A 19759-nucleotide genomic window follows, 5' to 3' on the forward strand; every position below is an offset into this window, starting at 1 on the left:
TTGGAAGGCCCGGTGAAGGAGAGCTGCGGCGGTGGCGTGTGCCACCTCGTTCCCAGGGAGGGCAGTGTGGCTGGGTGCCCACACTATGCGGGCATGAGGGAAGGCGCGTGCATTGAGAGAGGATGGCCGGGTTAAGAGCCGGGACTCGTCCGAGTGCAAAACGACGGCAGGGAGCTTCGGAGTCGGACAGAATCGTTATGCGCGTACTTGTGGCTTGGGTCATAGCGAAAGCAGAAGGAAGAACTCGAACCATGCGCTGGTTTCAACAAACCTGATGTGAGTACGTTTAAACGGTCGCTCGGTGCTTATCACGAAACGAAGAAGCGAACTAGTATTTACTAGAAGAAGGGATGGTGTTCGGGCTAGTTGTTATTCCATAACGTTCGTCTTAAGCGCACAAAAAACAGACGGACACAGAGCGCGTGTCCTTGTTTTCTGTGTCCGTGTGTTTTTTTGTGCGCTTAAGATGAACGTTATAGTATTTACTAGTTTTTTACACATCCGACGAGGTGATTTTGAAACTCCACTGCACTGGTGCATCAATGTGACGTAAGGAATGCGCGACTCACGTGATCGCGTCGTGGTGCTGCATCACCGCCAAGGCTTCTTCTGCGAGAACGAATCGAAGAGTACAGGTCATTCTGCTGACAGCACACGTTCCGATTGTGGTACTGGCACGGAAAACGTCGCCTATATTTGGGAAGACGACGTTTAAAGACATATGTCTGAGCTTGCCTTATGGCCATTTACAGCATGTATCACCAGCCCGTGTAGGCAAATTTTCCCGGGGGCCCGTATGACACTTGATAGTATTATTACCGAACCAGAATAGTGCACGTGCACTTCCGAGTGATTTTCTGTACGCATCCGTAACTTAACGAACTAGCCGCCGGACAAATGTCACTTGATATCAGTACTCCGATTTTTGTGCACGACTTCGGTGCTGTCATTCTCAAGATATTTAACTTAAATTTACCATCCGGAGGCTTAGAAATAGAGATCCTTCCCCCTTTCTCTCAAACAGTTTCCAGAGAATTTCCGCAAGACATTGGTCACTCACGCAGACTCCGCACCTTCGACTCCTTAGAGACGGCTCCGAGCACTGACAGCTGTTTGCAGGCCTGCGAGGGCATAAACTCACATGACAAAGAGTTTTGCAACAGTCAAGAACGAAAGCGTGCCCTTCGAAAGTGTGACCTTTGCCTGAGAATGAAAGCTATGTTGTACGTAGCACCCGTTCCTTTCTACTTCTGGGCGCCACTGGCCACAAATCTCTCCACGTAGTCACGCTGACTAAATTATGACAAACCTCACAGTTCAAAGCAAGCTAGCAGATTCGGCTTACACAGGTCACCTTGCTGTCAAGGCCGCGAAGGCTTCATGCCGCGAAGTTTGGCGGCTGCCGCAGAGAAACGAGCCACGTCATTTTCGTCCACCGCAACCTCCATGAAACATGAAGCGGCGAACGCCGCTGACCGTCTGCCGCGTAGAAGCGCGGAAGGACCGTCTCCTTTTAGGCTACTCTGAACGCAGGCGCACAGCGTGGACCGGAAGTAGAAAGCAGTAACTTGCTGCAGCCTCAAGTTATGGCCACTTTCGCCAACTTCAAGTTACAGTTGGCCACTTTCGTCAATATCGGCTGATATATCTAGCTGAATTGTTACCCGACCAGGTTTAGTGGAAATCCTCAAGGTGGAGTAAGTTCCTGCGAAGGAAAATTTGACATCCACCTAAAATGCAGTCGTACGGCTACAAAGGAACAGCTTTCCTTTGTAGCCGTACGGCTGCATTTTAGGTGGATGCCAAAATTTTCTTCGCATCTAGCTAGGTTCTTTACTGACCGGAGGTGAAGGGGGGAGGGGGAGGGGACATCGCTTCCCGCCTTCACCTCAAGGCACCTCAGTGTTTTTCTATTGAGTACAAAATGTTGCCGCTAAAGAGCTTCTCGGTACCGCACTCGGCGTAGTTCTTTACGAGCGTAGACATAATGTGCGTGTTGCATATACCGCGTACACATATAATGCGGCGAGTACCTGCAAGAATCCGTTGGAATAACGCGACATCATCTTGAGGTTCGGTCGGGTCGTGTAGAAGCCAGTCCAAGAACGTCCGGGCTCGTCTGTGTAAGGGAACAGATCGCCTTCGAAGGCTGGCCAAGAGCGTGACCGTGTGTTGTGGAGGGCCTGTGCGGTTAGGGAGGGAAATGGCTTTCAAAGGACCAGAAATGTCAGGTTGACTCTGGGTTTGTTGGCTTTTAGAGCGAAGCTGTATACAGGGTGTTTCAGCGAACACTTTCAAAAATTATTAAAAATAGGCTCTTCGAGAAAAAAAGAAACCCTCTTCAGAAGGAGATTGTTAGCTGCGGCGGACGCCAGATAGGATCAAGGGTGTGCACATTAGTTAGGCGGGTAATTAAACTCTACTAATGAACTTCTTAATTAGCAGAGTTTGGTGGTTATTGTCAATGGTGATTTTGTAGCCCTGGAGAAGATGATTTCATATAAGTTTTTTAAACAACGAAAAAGTCTGTGTTTAAAGCCCTGTAGCGCGAGGAAACCTGCCGTTGTTTTTCGCTCAAAAACGAAACTCGGCGCTCGAGGAGCGCTGGAAGTCTTGAGCGAACGCAACGTCGGCTGGTGACGTGTTTCAATGAATGTGGCGGCCAATTCGAAATGTAAGTGCAGTTTTCCCTAGCTAGGAAGCCTCAGCATGCAGCCACAGCCGCGAAAGCCCTCGCCCAGCAAACGAACCTTTGCTTTGTCTGATGCGCTTTCTAACACGCAGCGATTATAAACGAACAGCAGATAAACCTAACGAAAAAAAAAAAAATGAACGGATGGTGACGTTTCACATCTTGCACGTCTGGTAGCCACGTCAGATGTGGTCGAGACAATATAAAAAAAGAAAAGCAAAACTGTCGCCAACGCCCACTAAGGCTCCCGAAACGGGCGACCGTGTTGTGGGCAATGGCTAGCCTCTTTCTTGCGCCTACTAACGAAAGCAGAGATAACGCTAGCCGTGGTATAAGGCGTGGGCCTGCTCTCTACGGCATGCCAAGGAATGAGGCACACTGCGGTTGCGTGAAAGAACTCTTTACTTACATCTTCCAACGCGCTGTCGCCCGTCCGGGCATGAACACACACACCATCACCAGAAACACTCTCTGTCCCGAGTCCGAGTCCCCGCGCGCGGTTCTTCAGCACCACCGCCCGCTCCCACACGCCCACTCCCCGCTGCCCCGTGTCCGCCAGCGCCATCTCTCGGGCCCCGACGTCCCCAGGTCCCGCGGCCGCACGGAAGGCGAGGGCGAGGGAAGGGAGCCCACGGCGAGGGGCTCCGGAAGACACCCCCTAGGCCAGAAGGTGTCGTGCCAAGGCGCTCCCCACAAAGGTGAGCGTTGATCATTGAAAAAATACAGGAGGAGATGGCGTTGATATCAGCTGATTCCCTAGCGTGGGGAATCACCAGAGCCTTCTTGAATTGGGCGACACAGTCACTGCAGCACGTGATCAGCGGATGTTGCGTTTGCGCTAGACTTCTGGCGCACGTGCGCTGCGTTTCGGTTTCATGGGGGGAAAATTCTTGATTTTTGCGCGGCTACAGGGCTCTATAGATTGTATTTTTCTTTGCTTTAAAAACTAATCGGTTATCGTCGTCTCCGTGGCTACAAACTCGCCATTGGCAATAACCGCCAAACTTCGCTAATTAAAAAGTTCATTAGACAGTTTTAGTTAATTAACTATGTAATTCGCATGTTTTTCATAACTGCTGACGTCCGCCGAACCTGATAGCTCGTTCCCTAAGAAAATTCCTATTTTTCTTGAAAAGCCTACCTTCAGGAATTTTTCAAAGTGTTCACTGAAACACCCTGTATAACTACCCCCCGCAAATTTTCTGCGTCCGTGCGTGTACACCGTCGCGTCGACAAAAAAATTCCCGCATCTCCATGAAGTGACGAGTGGGCGAAGCACTGGGGATCGTTTTTACCGTAAATCACCCGTGAGAGTGCTGCTGCTAAAACGATTTCCAATCCAATCCAATGCAATAAAATTCAATTTAATCCAATGAAGTTCAATCCAATTCAATCCATTTCAATCCAATCCAACCCAATCCAATGCTCCTCGCGCATGCGCGGCACGGCTCTTCAGGAGCACTCTCTCTATCTCTCTCCCTCTGTTCCTCCCTCCCCTTTGCCCCCCTCTCTCTCTAACCTTTTGTGAACCTTTTATTTTGTTCTTGTTAACCTTTTGTGAACTTTTTGTTTATGGATGTTTCGATTTACACGGAGCTGTGCCGTGAGCACGGCCGCCGGACGCCGGACGGACAAGCCTCGGCCTTGAGGTGCTTCGCCCCTGAAAGAAGTGAAAGCGTTACTTCCAAGGAGTAGGAGCGGAAAGGGGGATAAGGAGAAGAGTAAGGGCGCGTGCTACCAGGAAATGGGCCCGTTCGCTGCACGCTCCCGGCGCGAAGCATGAGCTGTCGCTCGAAAAACGTCGGTTTCCATCCGCACTCTGCGCGTTCACTGTGCGTTCACGCCCGCGGCGCCGAGGAGCGTTTGTTTCCTGTGGTGCAACTGTAAATGTGGTAGTTGTCGCTACAAAAGCGGCTGTCGGGCAGCCGCTTCGCCAGAAGTGTGCTTTCGCTCGACAAACTTGAACTTTTAACCGCGTTAAACAACGGAGAAATTTATGGTTACGGTTCCATTTATGTATCGCGTCCGAGACGCAAAACTCCTTTTTAGGCATGGCCACCGTCAACACTCGAAATAAATAAAATTTGCTCATACATTCCGTCTGAATTCTGCGTCACCTCTTTAATGCGTGCTAAAACGCTTCGCGGCTCTCCGCCCTCACAGAGGGGAATGGGTCATAATTGTCTTACAAGACGTGCTTCTCTAATGCAGGGTATACTCGGAAACGTGAGAGCTAGGACCAGAAGGCACCAATTGTTGCTTCGCTTACCGTTATGATTTCTGAAAGCGCTCGCTACGCAGATCACACACAGGTTGCTATAATTAAGATGCACTCGCCCTTAGACACAAAACTGCACGCAAAATATAATTGTGCCAGTACTTCTGCAGAGGAATTTATCTGAGATTAGGTGAACGTAGCTTTAAAACACTCCATACAATGTATTGCGGAGGAACTTTAGTGAAACTGCTTGAGGTCGACCACAAAAATATTAGTGGAACAACCCCTGTGAACACGCTTACCTCGAGGTAGCATGCGGGCGTGGAATAGACGACGTTAACGGGCTTCGTTCCTTTGAGCAGCCATCGTAACACGTGCATAAAGCCGCTGGCGATGACGTTCGCTCGGGCCAGGAGCCTGTCGGAGACCTCGTACGTCTCTTCCGCTTTGGTCCACGCCATGTCGTTACCCAGCATGACCGGAACACTCCCAGTGGCGTACGCCTTCCTCTGTGTGGTGTACGCCACCAGATGACGAAACTAATTATTATAGCGACACTAATTATTACTATAAAAAGGAAAATTTCTACGATAATTCCAAGGGCAGTGCTTGCGTATATGCGTTTCCTAGTCAGTACAGCCAGCCGTCACCTGAGCTTGCTTATGGGGGTTATATCACAGCATAGACGTACCTAAATCATACAAAACCACCCGAACTGAGATAAATAACACACAAAACGGACCTGCAATGGTTGTAAAACCACCGTGTAGAAAAAATATTAAACAGAAATAACCGAAACCGACTTAAAAGGGGAAAACCCGCAAAAACGTACAAGAGGCAGTAGCTGGAAGGGACCAAAGGGCAACCAAAATACCCGAAACCCCATTTTTAATGCATAAAGATGTCATAAATGGATTATATGCGTGATAACAAATGTTAATATTCAAATATGACAAACCCCTGAAAATGAAAAAAAAAAAAACGCGGCAACGGGATTTGAACCCGAGTTAAAAAATCGCTCAGGTTTAAAACTTCTAAATCTAGTTACTGCGCACACAGTGTGTCGTGAAAGCTTGTTTTTGCTTGAGGCATTGCTGGTGGCGTTTAGCGATGTCTGCCGGGTTATTGAATTCATCCTCTTGCTTGGGATAGGCGCGCGCAGGCAGCCTAGCTGGTTCATTGTCGATGGTTCAGAGAGAGGCACCAAGTTCCGGCAAACAGCCGTCACACTTTCGCCCAGTCATGTGGTTCGCTTGCGCTGAAGCGCCCGCAGATACGGCCGAGACAGCACTGAGCGATCAAGCGAGCGAAGGGATAAGAGAGAACGGCCCAGGCTTGCACGACAGCGACTCAAGGTCAATGCGACGCGATGAACGTCCTTGGAATATAGACCTAAGTAAAGCACGTATGATATTTACGCGCAATAAACACCTTAGTACGACACACAGATAGAAAAAGAAACAAAGTTACACTTTATGCAGGACGAGCAGTTCTTTCTCATCTTTTAAAATCACGTATCTGCCCGACATTACCGTTGAATAAAGGGACCCTGTAACACTAAACGTTTCCGCTGTTTCCTTCATTCCTGGAAGCACTGCGAAAGCTATATTATCGCTAGAACGAACCGCACTGTGTCATTTCCTCGTCGAAGCAGATAAATCACGCAGCTTCGCCTTGAATTTTGTTGGGATTTTTTAAAAAAAAAAGTGGATATCGAATTCGCAAAGTGTCCGAGGCTTCGCTTGAAGGACGTCATCAAACCGCGCAAGCAATGGTCAGATCGAGAAAGAGAAATGTATTTTTAGCAAGTCTGTATCTTATGTGATGGACGCATATTTGACTGGTGTGCTCTGTGACCTCGCAATATAATTACTGTACACGATAGTTCACTACGTTCGTAAAGCATTAAAGATTTTGAAAAAAAAGGTTTAGAAAAACGAAAACCCCTTTCTTAAAGGGACCCTGCAACACTTCCGATAAGCGCTTTCGCTCTTTCCTTCGCCTCTGGAAGCACTTAGAAAGCTACAGTTATCTCCAGCACGCACAGAGCCGCACTGCGTGATTTGCTCGTCGCACCAGATACGCCTTCCGTTTCTGCTTTGTTTATGTGTCTTTATATTTAAAGTTGCTATCGAAAGGCGTTCATTGCTGCAACTGAAGGAAAACCGGCCAACAGCCGCTACATGGCCTCAGTGATGTAATTCAAGCCGTCGAAGAACGTCAAGACCGGGAAAGAGAGAAAAATCTTTTGAGCAAGTTTGAAAGTTATCTGATGGGCATGGAGCGGTAGTTATTGACTGAGGGTATACTTTGCGACCCCTTAATTTAATTACTGGGTGTGTTGGGTGACTACGTTCTGCAAGCATTTAAGATTTAAAAAAAAAATTGAAAAAAACTGTTGCAGGATCCCTTTAAGAGAAAGATAGTTAAACCGCGATGCTGTCTCCTACGCAACCTGAGTCAAAATTAAAGTTCATAATCGAAACTGCGGCGACCGTGTCCGAATGGCACATCCGGATAGTCGTCGGCTTTATAACGTGAGCGACACAGGTTCGATTCCGACCGCGGGAAGCGTTTTCTTCTTTAGGCTCTTGCTGCGCCTCTGTGGAAACCGATTTCGCTTATCATCATCATCGCTTCGTGCAATCCATTCTGTAAAGTTGGCTTTTCTGCAGCGGGTTTTGCGCGACAAACGACGCCATCAGTGGGGCAGAGAAAGCTTCGCTTTAAAATGTGTTCCAGGGTCCCTTGACAAGGCGTGTGTCCAATATACGAAACTGCGGCGGCTGTTTACACAGCTAAGCAAAATGAAGGAAGAGGCAGCAGTTGTACACACCAGTCTTCGGCCGTGTGTCACCAGGAACCAAGAGGGCGGTGCGACTTTGTAGGTCTGGAAGGAGAACGGGGTGTCCTGATAGAGGAAAACGCGCGGGAAGCTGTCGTGAATGGCATGCCGCAACTTGTGAGCCGTGCGACAAGGTGCGATTCATTTTGTCGTTTCCTTAACTCTCTATAAATCTCAAAATTCCTTGTCAGGAATTTTCGCGAGCCGTCTTTCGAAACAGGAATGAAGCCGAGGAATTTCTTCGACTAAGGGAATTTGTGAAAGTCCGCTTCCCCCTTTAAGAATCACTTTTAAACCAAGTGTGCTTTTATTATTACGGCATTAATCGCAATCGCATGTTTGCAAAAACATTTTTTGGCAGATATCAAAGTGCATGCACGGCATGCAGTGTTGAAACTACACGCGACTGGATGGCTTGAAACTACTTGGAGGTATGTAGAAAATGTACTGTATATCTACTATAGGCCTACTTAGTCCATGTATACTAGCTCTGTTAACGTACAACCTGCATCTTCGTCCACGATGCTGGCTTCGTACTGCACTGAGAATGACCATGAGAGTGTAATGCCACAACATTTATTCCAAGCACCCTCACAACAAAATGAAAATATGCGCATTTTTTTTTTTGCCTGACAGGTGCCGCTGTTGAGTAAGTCCCTATATGCGGGATCATGCAGGGCCCTATATGCGGTGCTTTATAGGGGCCACACTCTTGAACAAAAAAGGTCGTGGCACTTACAGAACGCTAACCACTTACTGGTCCCAGTATAAACTAGGTACTTAGGGTTCTTACTAACTGGCTATGCATAACCTAGTAAAAAACTACGCGTGACAACGTGGATCGCCTGAGCGCGCAGCACGACGTAGACACATTCAACGCGCACACATCACACTTATACAACAAATATATAATGAAGTTATCCGGATAAAACCAACGGGATGCACGGGGAGAGCGAGTATAACTTAAGTTACCTTAGAAGTACATCTGCTCTCCTTGCTTTTATACCAAGCAGTGGAAAGGCCTCAGCTAGAGTCGGTGGGCTTGTCGCAAAAAGCAAATATTTTAGCGATTATTTCATAATTATGCATTTTAATGTTAGCATATAAAAGTCAGCATTTGGATGTGCAATAAACTTCTTAATTGTGATTTCGAGTCGGAAAAGTTCTGTAGTTATTATGTTCAACACTTCATAGAATTTTGTTACTATTATTTAATCTTAGTATCAAACAAGCAGCAGTTACTACGTGCGCGGTGTAGACTAGTAACGATAGCATTTAGGCTGCATTATTAGGGGCAGACCCTGCGCGCCGTTCTGTGGGGTAGTAAAGTTGGTAAGGAGTTAGTAAATACAGCCGTTACTACCTTTTTACGAGCTTTTCTGTTAGGAGTGCACGAAGACAAAATAGAAGTTTGGTTCAGTAGAAAACACTGCTTTGTCCCCATAACAACGTACTAATTTTTCCGCAATCTTCAAGCACATAATTGGGATATTAAAGAAAGCAGTTTAAGTAGTGGCGACTCCCCAGCCACTTTCCGGAGACGTCGCTATGACGTCACAGGATCTATGACGTCACAGAACCGAGGACACCGCCTAGAAACATAACTGGACGGTTGTAGTGGGGACTCCAGTTCGGTTTGTACATGTCACTTGGATGCTAACGTTCAGTTAACCCAGTGATGACGACATTTTTAGTGCTGGCCTCTATCGCGTCACTCGTACCCATATTGCATGACTGTAGCACGAAATTAGAAAAAAATGACAGCATTTCCACTCCGTGGATGATGACGAGGGTGCTGAGTATTGGGACTCGAAATCACATCCAAGTTGCGCCCCGAGTGACATCCGATTTGCGACCCGACCGTCATTCGATTTGAGCCGTGAGTTGCACCTTGATTATTCCCTAAATGAAACTGCAACTCACGGCTCAAATCGACTTTCGCTTGGTTTTCGCTTGATGGTGGTGTGCGCGCGGATGGACGCGGACAGACATTGGGAGGTCCTAAGGTACTCCGAACCGTTACAAGCGAGGGAGTAAGCCATTTGACTCTAGGGTTCTAACTCACGGTCGCAGCCCAAAGGGTAAGACGACTGGCACCAACTCAGTCTGGCCTACTAGTCACAAGCTCGAATCCTGCCGGTGCCAGTGTGATTTTTTGCGATTGTAAATGCTATGCGCACGGACGCGGACGGACATTGTGTGGTCCTAAGGTACTCCGCAACTAAAAAAAGCCATCGTTCTTGGGTTTTGTTGGTTAAAAATATCGCCTTTCATGACTGGAATGGAGCTTGGTGGAATACCAGAGGCTAGTTCTTAAGATGAACAAAACTTAGTTTTCCCTTCAAGGCTCCTGTGAACGCCTCTGAAAAAGTTACCATGGGGAACACTGGTCGTGTCCAAAGGCGTACGTACAGGCGGGCAGTCTTCAATGCATAAACCAGGCGGGGTGCTGTATGAGTTCCAGGGTACCCACGTGAATAGTTCTTCTCCATCACCGGGATTTGTGCGCCCTGCGAACATAACGTTTTATGATAGCTGCTGGAACCCAACACGTACAAAACCCTAGAATTCATCTACTGTTCCCTAGCGTCTTCTAGCCTCCTCCCAAGACTTTTCCCTAGCTTTGTACTGGGAGTGCGATCCGCGCACCGCCGTTAAGGAGAATTCGAGGGCAGTGTAGAAACCTGTTCGGTTTACGGTGAAAAAGCTTCACATATCCGTTCAAAGCGATTATAAAAGATAAATGCTGTGGTTTGGAATTCAATGGGTGTGAAACCATGTTATGACGTTTAGTCAACCCGCCTTAGACGAAATGGGCGATTTAAGGCTTTCCCCTTAATCCGAGGCTGCTGATGATTGATTGATTGTGGGGGTTTAACGCGCCGACGCAACGCAGGCGATGAGGCGCGCCGTAGTGGAGGGCTCCGGATTAATTTTGACCACCTGGGGATCTTGAACGTGCGCCGAAATCTCGTACACACGGGCGTTTTTGCTTTTCGCCTCCATCAGAAAAGCGGCCACCGCGGCCGGGAATCGAACCCGCGACCTAATCCGAGGCTGCTGCTAAGCTTCTGTGGGGATCACTGAAGGAACCACCGCTGTGAAACCCGCACGCTACCTCGGGCAACAATGGCGCTTCCTTCCAGTCAAAGCAACCATGCAGGAAAATGCGATGATGTGGACGTACCTTCTTGTGGCACCATTTTCCAAATGAAGCCCATGTGTTCCGTTTTCTTCCACTCGGCCAGCATGTCCCACGATACGCGGCCCACCATCAGCCCACTGAAGCCCATCTAGGACAGAAATACGCGAGAGTGCTGGACGTCAGTTGTAAACGCATGAAAGGAAGGAAAGTGTTTCAAACAGGTTCTTCCAACATAGCAGGACCGTACTGTTGGCCTAGCGGAACAGAAGATTGTGACAGGGACGGCTGCAAGGAGTCACGCTTTCAATGCTTTTCTGGCGTCCCGCTGGGCTCACAGCTTCAAAGTGGCTGAGAGAATTTTCAGGGCTACCAGGGCGAAAATGTCGTTGTAAAGTCGATCACAAGCATTTCAGACGTTACTTTCAACTTGAGGGCGATGCGGGTCTTTGAGGTTGATCAGCGGTCGTAGACATGTCATTTCTGTACAAAGCAGTTAAAGGGCCGATCTTAATCTAGAGGCGAAAATTTGGGGTCAGCTGTATACAGACACTCTGATATTTTGTCATAAGACTCAGGCAAAGCTGTTACTACGAAGGACCGAAATAATTCGCCGTCACGCAACGCGTCAGAGACGAAACGTTCAGTACGTACTCTTCACACAGAGAGCCATCAATCTGCTAACTGTTTAGGGCTGGCCTTCTGAATGCTGAGAGTTCAATAATTCACTCGGTAACGACTTGATCAGAGCTCTGTTTGACAGCACGTCTTTCCGTAGCCCGAATCCAACTTCCTGGAGCATCAACAAAATCTGGAATCCACTGTGCACCTGCGTGTATACCTTAGCGAAAAGTGCAGCCTGTGCAGCGGAGTGACCGAAAGGGTCGGCCTGCCAGGCGACGCTCGGCACGCCACACTCGTGGCCGAACGTGTCGTTCAGGAAGCGAAGGCCCAGCGTCATTTGGTCAATGATGGCCGTGTAGTGCGTCACTGCCTCGTCGTTCTGTGTCCAGCCGCCGCCCACGAATTGTAGGTGTCCTGCAAGGGATGCCGTGTAAGGCACATCGCACGCGTTTTTCCTTGCTGCATTCATGATTTCTACCCTGAGAGTTCCGTGAAAACAGCTGTCAATGCACTTTTAAAGGTTGGACGGAACACTTGCACGTGCAACTAGCCTAGACTCAAACTACCATCGTCATTGTCATCGTCATCGTGGTGTGATCTTTAGAACGAAGGTCTGTTTCGCGGAGTTCCAGCATCCGCCTCCTTGCCATAAGAATCATTAGTTGTCCACAAATATTCCCCTCCACCAAGCTTTTTGAGTACTTAGACTATTCAACACGTAACTCTAGTCTATTCAATCACTAGGCCTGTCATACTCTTCAGATTATCAAAACTATGCGTTTACAATTGGATGTTTATCAAACCAGGACGTCTCCTGTTTTAATTTGTCTGCAAAGATGTGATCCTTGCTTTTTATCGTTAAGCGTTACATCTATCATCCCTTTATTTCCTTAAAAGGGGCGCGTTCCCTAAAAAAAAACATCAGCTTTCAGCGACCATCGTACACATCTTGGTGAAAGTTGTCCCTCAGTAAAGAAGGGGTCAAAAGCAACTACGAAGAACTAAAAAGTTATTGTTAGGCTGGTGATTACATTCTGGAATGCAATATATAGCACTAGCCACAGCCACCACAATACCCAAAGCAACACCCACGGTTAGAAAGGCCGGCACCACATGCATTCGTGATTGATAAATTGGCAGATCTATGAACCGATAAACCACCTGATTTATTGAACGGCGCCCACGCGTAATATTCCAAGTCATTCTCGATATTTTTCTCCAACTTTAACTAAATTACCCAGCTATCTCCCAGATTTCGTTGCATTTTCCCAGATATGCCAGATTTTTCCAGGGTTTCCAGAATGTTCCCGATGTTTCATGCAGTGCGAGGCGGCTGGAGGCCTACCCTGTTTCACGAGGTCTCGAACCCTGCGTCGGTTGGTCTCGTTCTGCTCTTTCCACCAGCGTGAGAAGAACACGTTCTCGGCGGAAACGTAACGACGGCTCCGTCTCCTATCCAGTGCCTCAAGCACCGTGTCGTATATGGACTTGACCGCTGCGGTCCGCACCGGTTGGTGATTAGAAAAAAACACGCTCTTGTCAAACACTCGAAAGTAGTATTGGTTCGTTTGTACCAGTTACATTGGTCACGTTATTGCGTGGAAATATTACGCTGTGTCAAGGACAAATTTGTAAACCATGTAACCAATGGCCGCAGAATGTAGTTATATATTAGGTACAAATATTATCACTTTCACAGTTTCAACTGCATCGCCCTAATCTTCTGCTGTCTACTAATTTACTTTTCAGCCTGTCTTCTGAGTATCTTGTGGTATTGCAGAAAATAAGCTAGTACATGGTTTGAACTTTGCATCAAAAGGAGAGAGAGAGAATACTATTGGAACAGCAGAGAGGTTTGCCGGCATTTACTGTCTCCAAGCTTGTCTGCTGTGGGTTGGGAATGGGGCACTTACACCGTGGAATGGGGGAAGAAAAGGCCCAGGAAAGAGTTGGGCAGGAAAGAAAAAAAAAACTGTCGTGGACTCGGCACGGTAACGGACTTACATGCATATTTTTTGTTCTGAGCTTGGGCCACATAATTTGCGATTTTGAAATTAGGCCGATTTCATCCAAATAAGCGGACAAACTCCGTAGTGCTTGGCGCTGCTTCGAGGGACGAATCCATGGTCCTAAAATATTTCTCAGAGTAATTGGTCCGTGTACTAGACCTTCAATGTTTTCAAGGAAGTGGGATCTCGGTTCCATGTAGGCCGCACATTCTAAAAAGAAGATGGTCACTGAGGTGAGGTTGCACTGTGAAATACACAGCTTTCCTCTTTTACAGATTTAAGCTACTGCTTATAAAGAGCAGCACACAGCTATAAAATTGTTGTTTTTATCACAACATGACTGTTTAATGACGAGCATCTAGGCTATAAAAAGGGAACCAGGCTAGACCCCAATTAAACGGGCCATTAAGACAAAATAGAACTTCGTTAAATTTACAAGAAATAGTCCTTGGTAACTCATTCAGCCCACTGGGGCAGCCACGAGCGACATTTTTAACAGGAAAAACACGAATACTACAAAATGTTCTAATTTCGCCCTACAGTGAAGTAATATGGGCATGAGTGATGTAATATTGGAAGCACTGAAAACGTAGTCATCAGCGTGGTAACGATGCGTTAACATTCAAATGACACGGTCCAACGGTGCAAGAGGCTCGATCTCTCATAGGCGGCCGCCAACCACCAAAACGAGATTCTGTGACGCCATAGAGAATTCGTCGGAAGTTGGTTGGCGAGTCGCCACTGCTCCGCATGTTTTCCCTAATATCTCGATTATTTCTGTGAAGTTTGCGATAATATTGGCCTTATTGTGGTCGGCACAAAACAGTCTTCTTAATCAACCTTTGTATTGTACAGTCCTTGTATTATCAACGACTTGCTGAAACGACTTTTCTGGAGTTCAAAGCTGACCCCGAGTTTTTTCTTTTTAATTACACTAACACTGAAGTCACATATAATTTCCGGCATAAAAACTTGGTAAAAATACGGACCAGAACGAATTATGGCACTCAAACACTTGAATGGCAAATGCCTAACCTCCTGAACAGTCACCCTGTAGTGTTTGACATCATTGAGCACACTTCCTCGGTAGCCGCTTTTAGGTGGGAAACGAAAATGTATTTACTACGTGATGTGTAAGATTCACGTGTGATTTTGTTTCATTTTGGGTGTATGTTTACGTCTTTTTGGTTTCCTTTGCGAAAACTGATTGTGTACACAGTAATGTTATTCTAATTTTGTTGCGCAAGAAAAGCGTGTATGCCTTTTTCTTTATGTCTTTAGCCATTACGTCTTTGTAGAAGGTATTGTGGCAGTTTGTTTCGCTAAAAATGTGTATGAATATTTGTATTTATTTAGGGATCAATAGTTGCGTCTGTTCCTGTCGCTAGCGCTGTCAGGTGCTAGGGCTCTAGTCAGGCGACTATTACAGTGGCCTTTTGCTTCAGCACCTTGGAAATTGTTAGGGGCGAAGCTCCTCTTGCTCAGGTCCTGTCCCGGCCGTACATGGCACATTGTACACGGCACATTGATGATGATTGTGACAGGATCCCCCTAGGAATTGGATAACCAAAGATTGGCTGAAGAAGTCATAACGTTCAACGCGTTCGTTGCTATCCAACAAGAAGGAGAGGAAGAAGAAGAAGAGGTTGTCGTTCGTCGCCTGCGAGCAGAAGACACGTACCGGGGGTACGCGACACAAGACGGTCTGCAGAAGGCGACGGCCAAGGTGGCTAAAATGTCACGCACAGAATTTGCCAACTTACCCATGGAGATTCTCATTGTCCCAAACAAGCCCTACATAATCACCACAAACATCCACGTCGTCGACGGGCTTGTCAACGGAGCGGTGGAAAGCTTGACGTGTTGAGTCTTTATATGGTGTGTGGGCGAATGTTTCACGGTTTTACCGATAAGCATTTTAGCTTCGCCCCTCTCATCATCATTCTCTTCGTGGAAATGGCTGGATTTTTTTTAGTGTCAAAAGTTCAGTACGTAATAAACAATCAATTCATCTTACTTTGTCTGCGCGGCCCTTTTAAGGCGGGATGTGTAAGCAAAAGGCAGCAGGCGGACGGAGGCTCCCCACCTTTGAGGTAGTTGTAGTCCACTGTGTCCAGCCATCCGGCGTCGTTGTGACTGTGACACAAGATGTGCACGTTAATGTGCCCCATTTTCAGTTTGGGACACCCCTGCGTAGAACACGAAGGGGCAAATTATGCCAGTGAAAACTTTATGCTGAGTTTAAGAGATGCGCGAAGATTTCACGCGGTTCTACAGGATTTTTAACCAGTCAGGCAGCTGTTCAGTTAGCCGAAGTGTTGTTTAATATAAGGTGGGCGTCAGGCAGGTAAACACATAGTGTTATGTACTTGCTTATTGCTGAAACGCAGAGTCGCCCTTTAGGCATTCTATCGTAGAGCAGAAATAACAACTTGAACAACATTATCATATGTAAGCTCTGTAATGCGATCTGTAATTATAAAATGCCACAAAGTTCGAAAGCAATTGTGAGAACAGTGTACAAAAGAAAAGCGAACACTGACTATGTATAAAAATATATTTGATGTTTCGGAAACACATACGGGTTCCTTGTTCACTCCTTGTTCACTCGGAGTAAACAAGCAACCCGTATGTGGTTCCGAAACGTCACATTATTTTTATACGTGGTCAGTGTTCGCTTTTCTTTTGTACGTTCTCATGCGTGACCAGACGACATTTCGTCGAACCCTTGATTATGTGAGAACAGTGATATGGACCTTGAATTTTGTGTGATTTTACTATGTTTTCGTGTCAGGCATTGTGAAATAACTAACCGTTGTACAAATTACCAAATCAGCTTTCTCAAGGTCAGAAATACTTCGCACTGACGCTTGAAAGCCTTACGCATGTTTTAACTTTCCAATATCAAGGAGCCGTAGAAAGGTGGCAGGCCTGTGACCGATGGTGCTCCAGGTTTTTTTTATGTGGGTTCGAAATAATACCTAAGCTGATGCAAAAAGTTAATTCTGAGCAGTATGTGATGGGTGTACGCATAGTTCTTGAATGGCATTATTTTGCGTGGTAACTTAGCTTGGGCTATAGGGTCGGGATGGAACACACGGTCTTCGAAATTTGATGCCAGCAGCATGGCATATATAGCACTGTCACGCAATTCCTGCCCCTCATCGATACCGCCATGCAACTGGAACACATTCAGTTTTCTGAGCGAGACGAATAAACATACGTGATACTGCGCATTAGAGTTTAGAAAGCAAGCATTTTTGTGGATTAAGGACTAGCCTGGTTTTAACATCTTCCGAGTTGGAACTGCGAAAAATATACAATACCGAATTAGGTGCCACTTTAATCCCCTCAGTGCAGCTTCAGAGCGCATATCATGCTAAAAAGGCGTAATTACGTAAAATCATACCTGGTAAAACAGATAGATTTTGTACTACTACTCGACCTCAGCACTTCACCGTGCAAACGGCAAATTTTTTTTCGTGAGTAAATTTTTACTCTCTCTGTTGTGTAAACTAGGAAGCTGGCAAATTTTTATCGCCTTGAAGCTTTGTCCTAAGATTTCGACAAACCGCAGCCACCACTGAAGCATAGCACTCCGAGAGAAAACAAAAAGATAGAAAACCGGCAAGGAAACAATCGTTCTGCTTGCAGAACAAAATGTGTTATTTGGATAAATTGTTGGTTCAGGACGTGCAGGCTTGCGAGTTACTGGCTCCGAAGCGACTCGTTGCTGTGACAGGGCTGAAAAGGTACTGGCGGATACTGATTTCTTTCATACAGGAGGTATTCATATTCATGAGCCTATAGTGTACCTAAATTGGCGCGCATAGATAATGTGCTGTAAGAGCCGTGGGATAAACTGGGGGACTTCAACCGGTGGGTGCACGAAGACCGCTACTGCAGGTCGCTGCTGAACCTTTTACACGAGACCGGACTCCATGCCTACCTTTAGAGTTGTACAGGGTCATCAATTTCCTGACTACCTGTGCTTTTGTACCCCTTCTCTTTCGTCTACCTAATGTCTTATATTTTCTTCATATGCCGCGTGCCAAAAATGCGAATTAAAAAAAGATAATGTGGAGTACATTCCCACAGGTTAAAAGAAAATGTCTCTTACCTTTAGCTCGCACTTGTTTACTGTAGCGGCCCCAGAAATCCTGGCAAAGAGTAGCGCGAGAAGCAACGGAAAGCCGTGCAATGGCTTCATTGTCCGGATCGACTGGGGACCGCAATCCGACGATGGCGTTGCCTAGCGCGGGCTACTGTGGTGGCAGAAGGAAGTGATGTGGCTCCAATTTCTTACGTTCCCCTCTCGTATTGCGACCAACGTTGATTTAGGCTCCGACTGGTTGGAGGCGCATGGAGTTGTTGGGGTGGGGTGGGGGCAATAAGAGCTCTTAAAAGTGTCCGGCTCACGTTACAACTGGTTCATGAGAATCCGAAGTGCGCCATAATAGTCTCCTGCAAGTGTTACCCTCGACCTCGACGCTACTAGTTTCGTTCTTGTCCAGCATGACATGTTCGTACAGTTTGTTTTCTTCTGTGAAAGTGCCAGCCTTCACAAACGCGATTAATGGATATTTTCATTCATTAATAGCGCTCGCCCTGCCGCTGGCTTTGTACTATCGTGCTCAGTATGACCTACAACGCTCATTAGTATTCAGGCTATTATATCGGGGAAACCATGACAGTGCGCATTTACGTTAATATAGGGCTTGATTCATTAGGACGTTGTGCTCCTAATGCGTTCTTGATCTTTCAGGGCGTGGCTCAAGGAGATAGCTCAAGGAGATAGCTCATTAGGAGATAGCTCAAATTGTATTATATTATATATTGTGTGGGGAACAACCTCACAAAATAATTACAATAGGCTGTTGTCCTGCAAAAAAAAAATAATACGGTGTTTAGAAATTTTTCGAGAGAAATTCTAAGACGACCCTCCAACTTCACCTTGGTTTTCAGAACACTCAATACTTAGAGCTGACCAGCTGAATTACCTTAGACTTGTCCAGAAGGCACACAAAAACAAGTTATACGTAGATGGCGACGCAGAAAACGGCCACTGCGGTGTACGGCGACCAATAAGACGTACACCCAATACTAGGAGTGATTACGGCAAACAATCGGAAACTTATCAATCACCGCATGTCTTGAACATCCTAGCGGGTAATTTAAAACCTAACACGAGTGCAACCGTATTTAAGACTGAAACCAAGATGATGCTTATTGAAAAGGAAGTGAGATATGACAATCACTAGGCGCGTCTCATTCTAAGGAATTTAATCTGTATTGTGTGTAGACGTGATTTTTCTATAGACATAACGGACAATCAGTCAAGAAATGTGCCGTGTTCTATTGTATCAGCTACTAACAGGTATTGCAGAAAAAAGTTCTATGCGTATTATATGTGTAAATTGTGATTCCCATTATTGGAAGTGTACGATTTTTTGTATTTTTCTTAATTTACTTATTTCTCTCTCTCTCTATTGCTGGATGGTATTGCTAAGCACGCATATTTGATTGAAACGTGTCCTCTGTTGTGAACTCCAGAGGGTCAGGAACCCACGTCAGGCACTCAATGCCTTTAGCTCCTGCCCCGTTAGCAGGCAACGTAACACTGTCCGCTGAAAAATAGTCATCATCATCATCGTCTTGTTGTTGTTGTTGTTGTTCTTCTTCTTCTTCTTCTTCTTCTTAAAAAAAACGTCTTCCGAGCATTGTACTTGGGTCTATAGGTGAAGCCAACTTCAAACAAATCTGTGTAAGCGTGGTTTTTTGTAAGCTGGCTTTTCCACATTGCCCGTTGCGCTGTGGAGCATAGTCATCTGCGGAGATAGTATGATTGCAGAAAACGGCTCTAACTATTACGTCATCAAAAGTATCCCGAAACAAATTACAGGACAATTAGCGGCTGAGACGACTCTATCATTAGGCAGAGTTTCATTTACTTGTCGTAACTTATTAGTTCACATTGAGGTTGTAAACGTTATAGAATTACCCTCTGCCACACGGCCATACACAGAGGTAGTGTGGGTACAGAAAACAGCTGTGACTGTTCTTTTATTGGGATTTTCCGGAAACAATTATGAGACAATTGGCCGCTAAGATGATTATAACAATAAGCGCAAGAAATAAGCGAATGCTAACAGGAATCTTCGTAAAGACAACCCTCAACTCCGCTATTTCAGCAGATTTCACGCTGGCTGGAACTGGGTGTAAATTTCTT

General features: G+C 46.3%; 1 protein-coding gene across 1 annotated transcript in view; it reads right to left on the minus strand.

Annotated features, from left to right (window-relative positions):
• LOC144158062 (lysosomal alpha-mannosidase-like) overlaps positions 1–11990 on the minus strand; it is a 31055-nt gene extending 19065 nt beyond the window's left edge. The window contains exons 1-5 of the mRNA XM_077688729.1: positions 11739–11990; positions 10943–11048; positions 5213–5355; positions 1061–1121; positions 570–609 (exon numbers count right to left, since the gene is read on the minus strand). Coding sequence (XP_077544855.1) covers positions 570–609; positions 1061–1121; positions 5213–5355; positions 10943–11048; positions 11739–11990 — 602 coding nt within the window. The remainder of the gene's footprint in view (positions 1–569; positions 610–1060; positions 1122–5212; positions 5356–10942; positions 11049–11738) is intronic.
• Between the last annotated feature and the right edge of the window lie 7769 nt (positions 11991–19759).

This window comes from Haemaphysalis longicornis, unplaced genomic scaffold (genome assembly GCF_048455015.1).
Source record: "Haemaphysalis longicornis isolate Haplotype H1 unplaced genomic scaffold, Haemaphysalis longicornis Haplotype H1 scaffold_10, whole genome shotgun sequence".
Classification (NCBI taxonomy): domain Eukaryota; kingdom Metazoa; phylum Arthropoda; class Arachnida; order Ixodida; family Ixodidae; genus Haemaphysalis; species Haemaphysalis longicornis.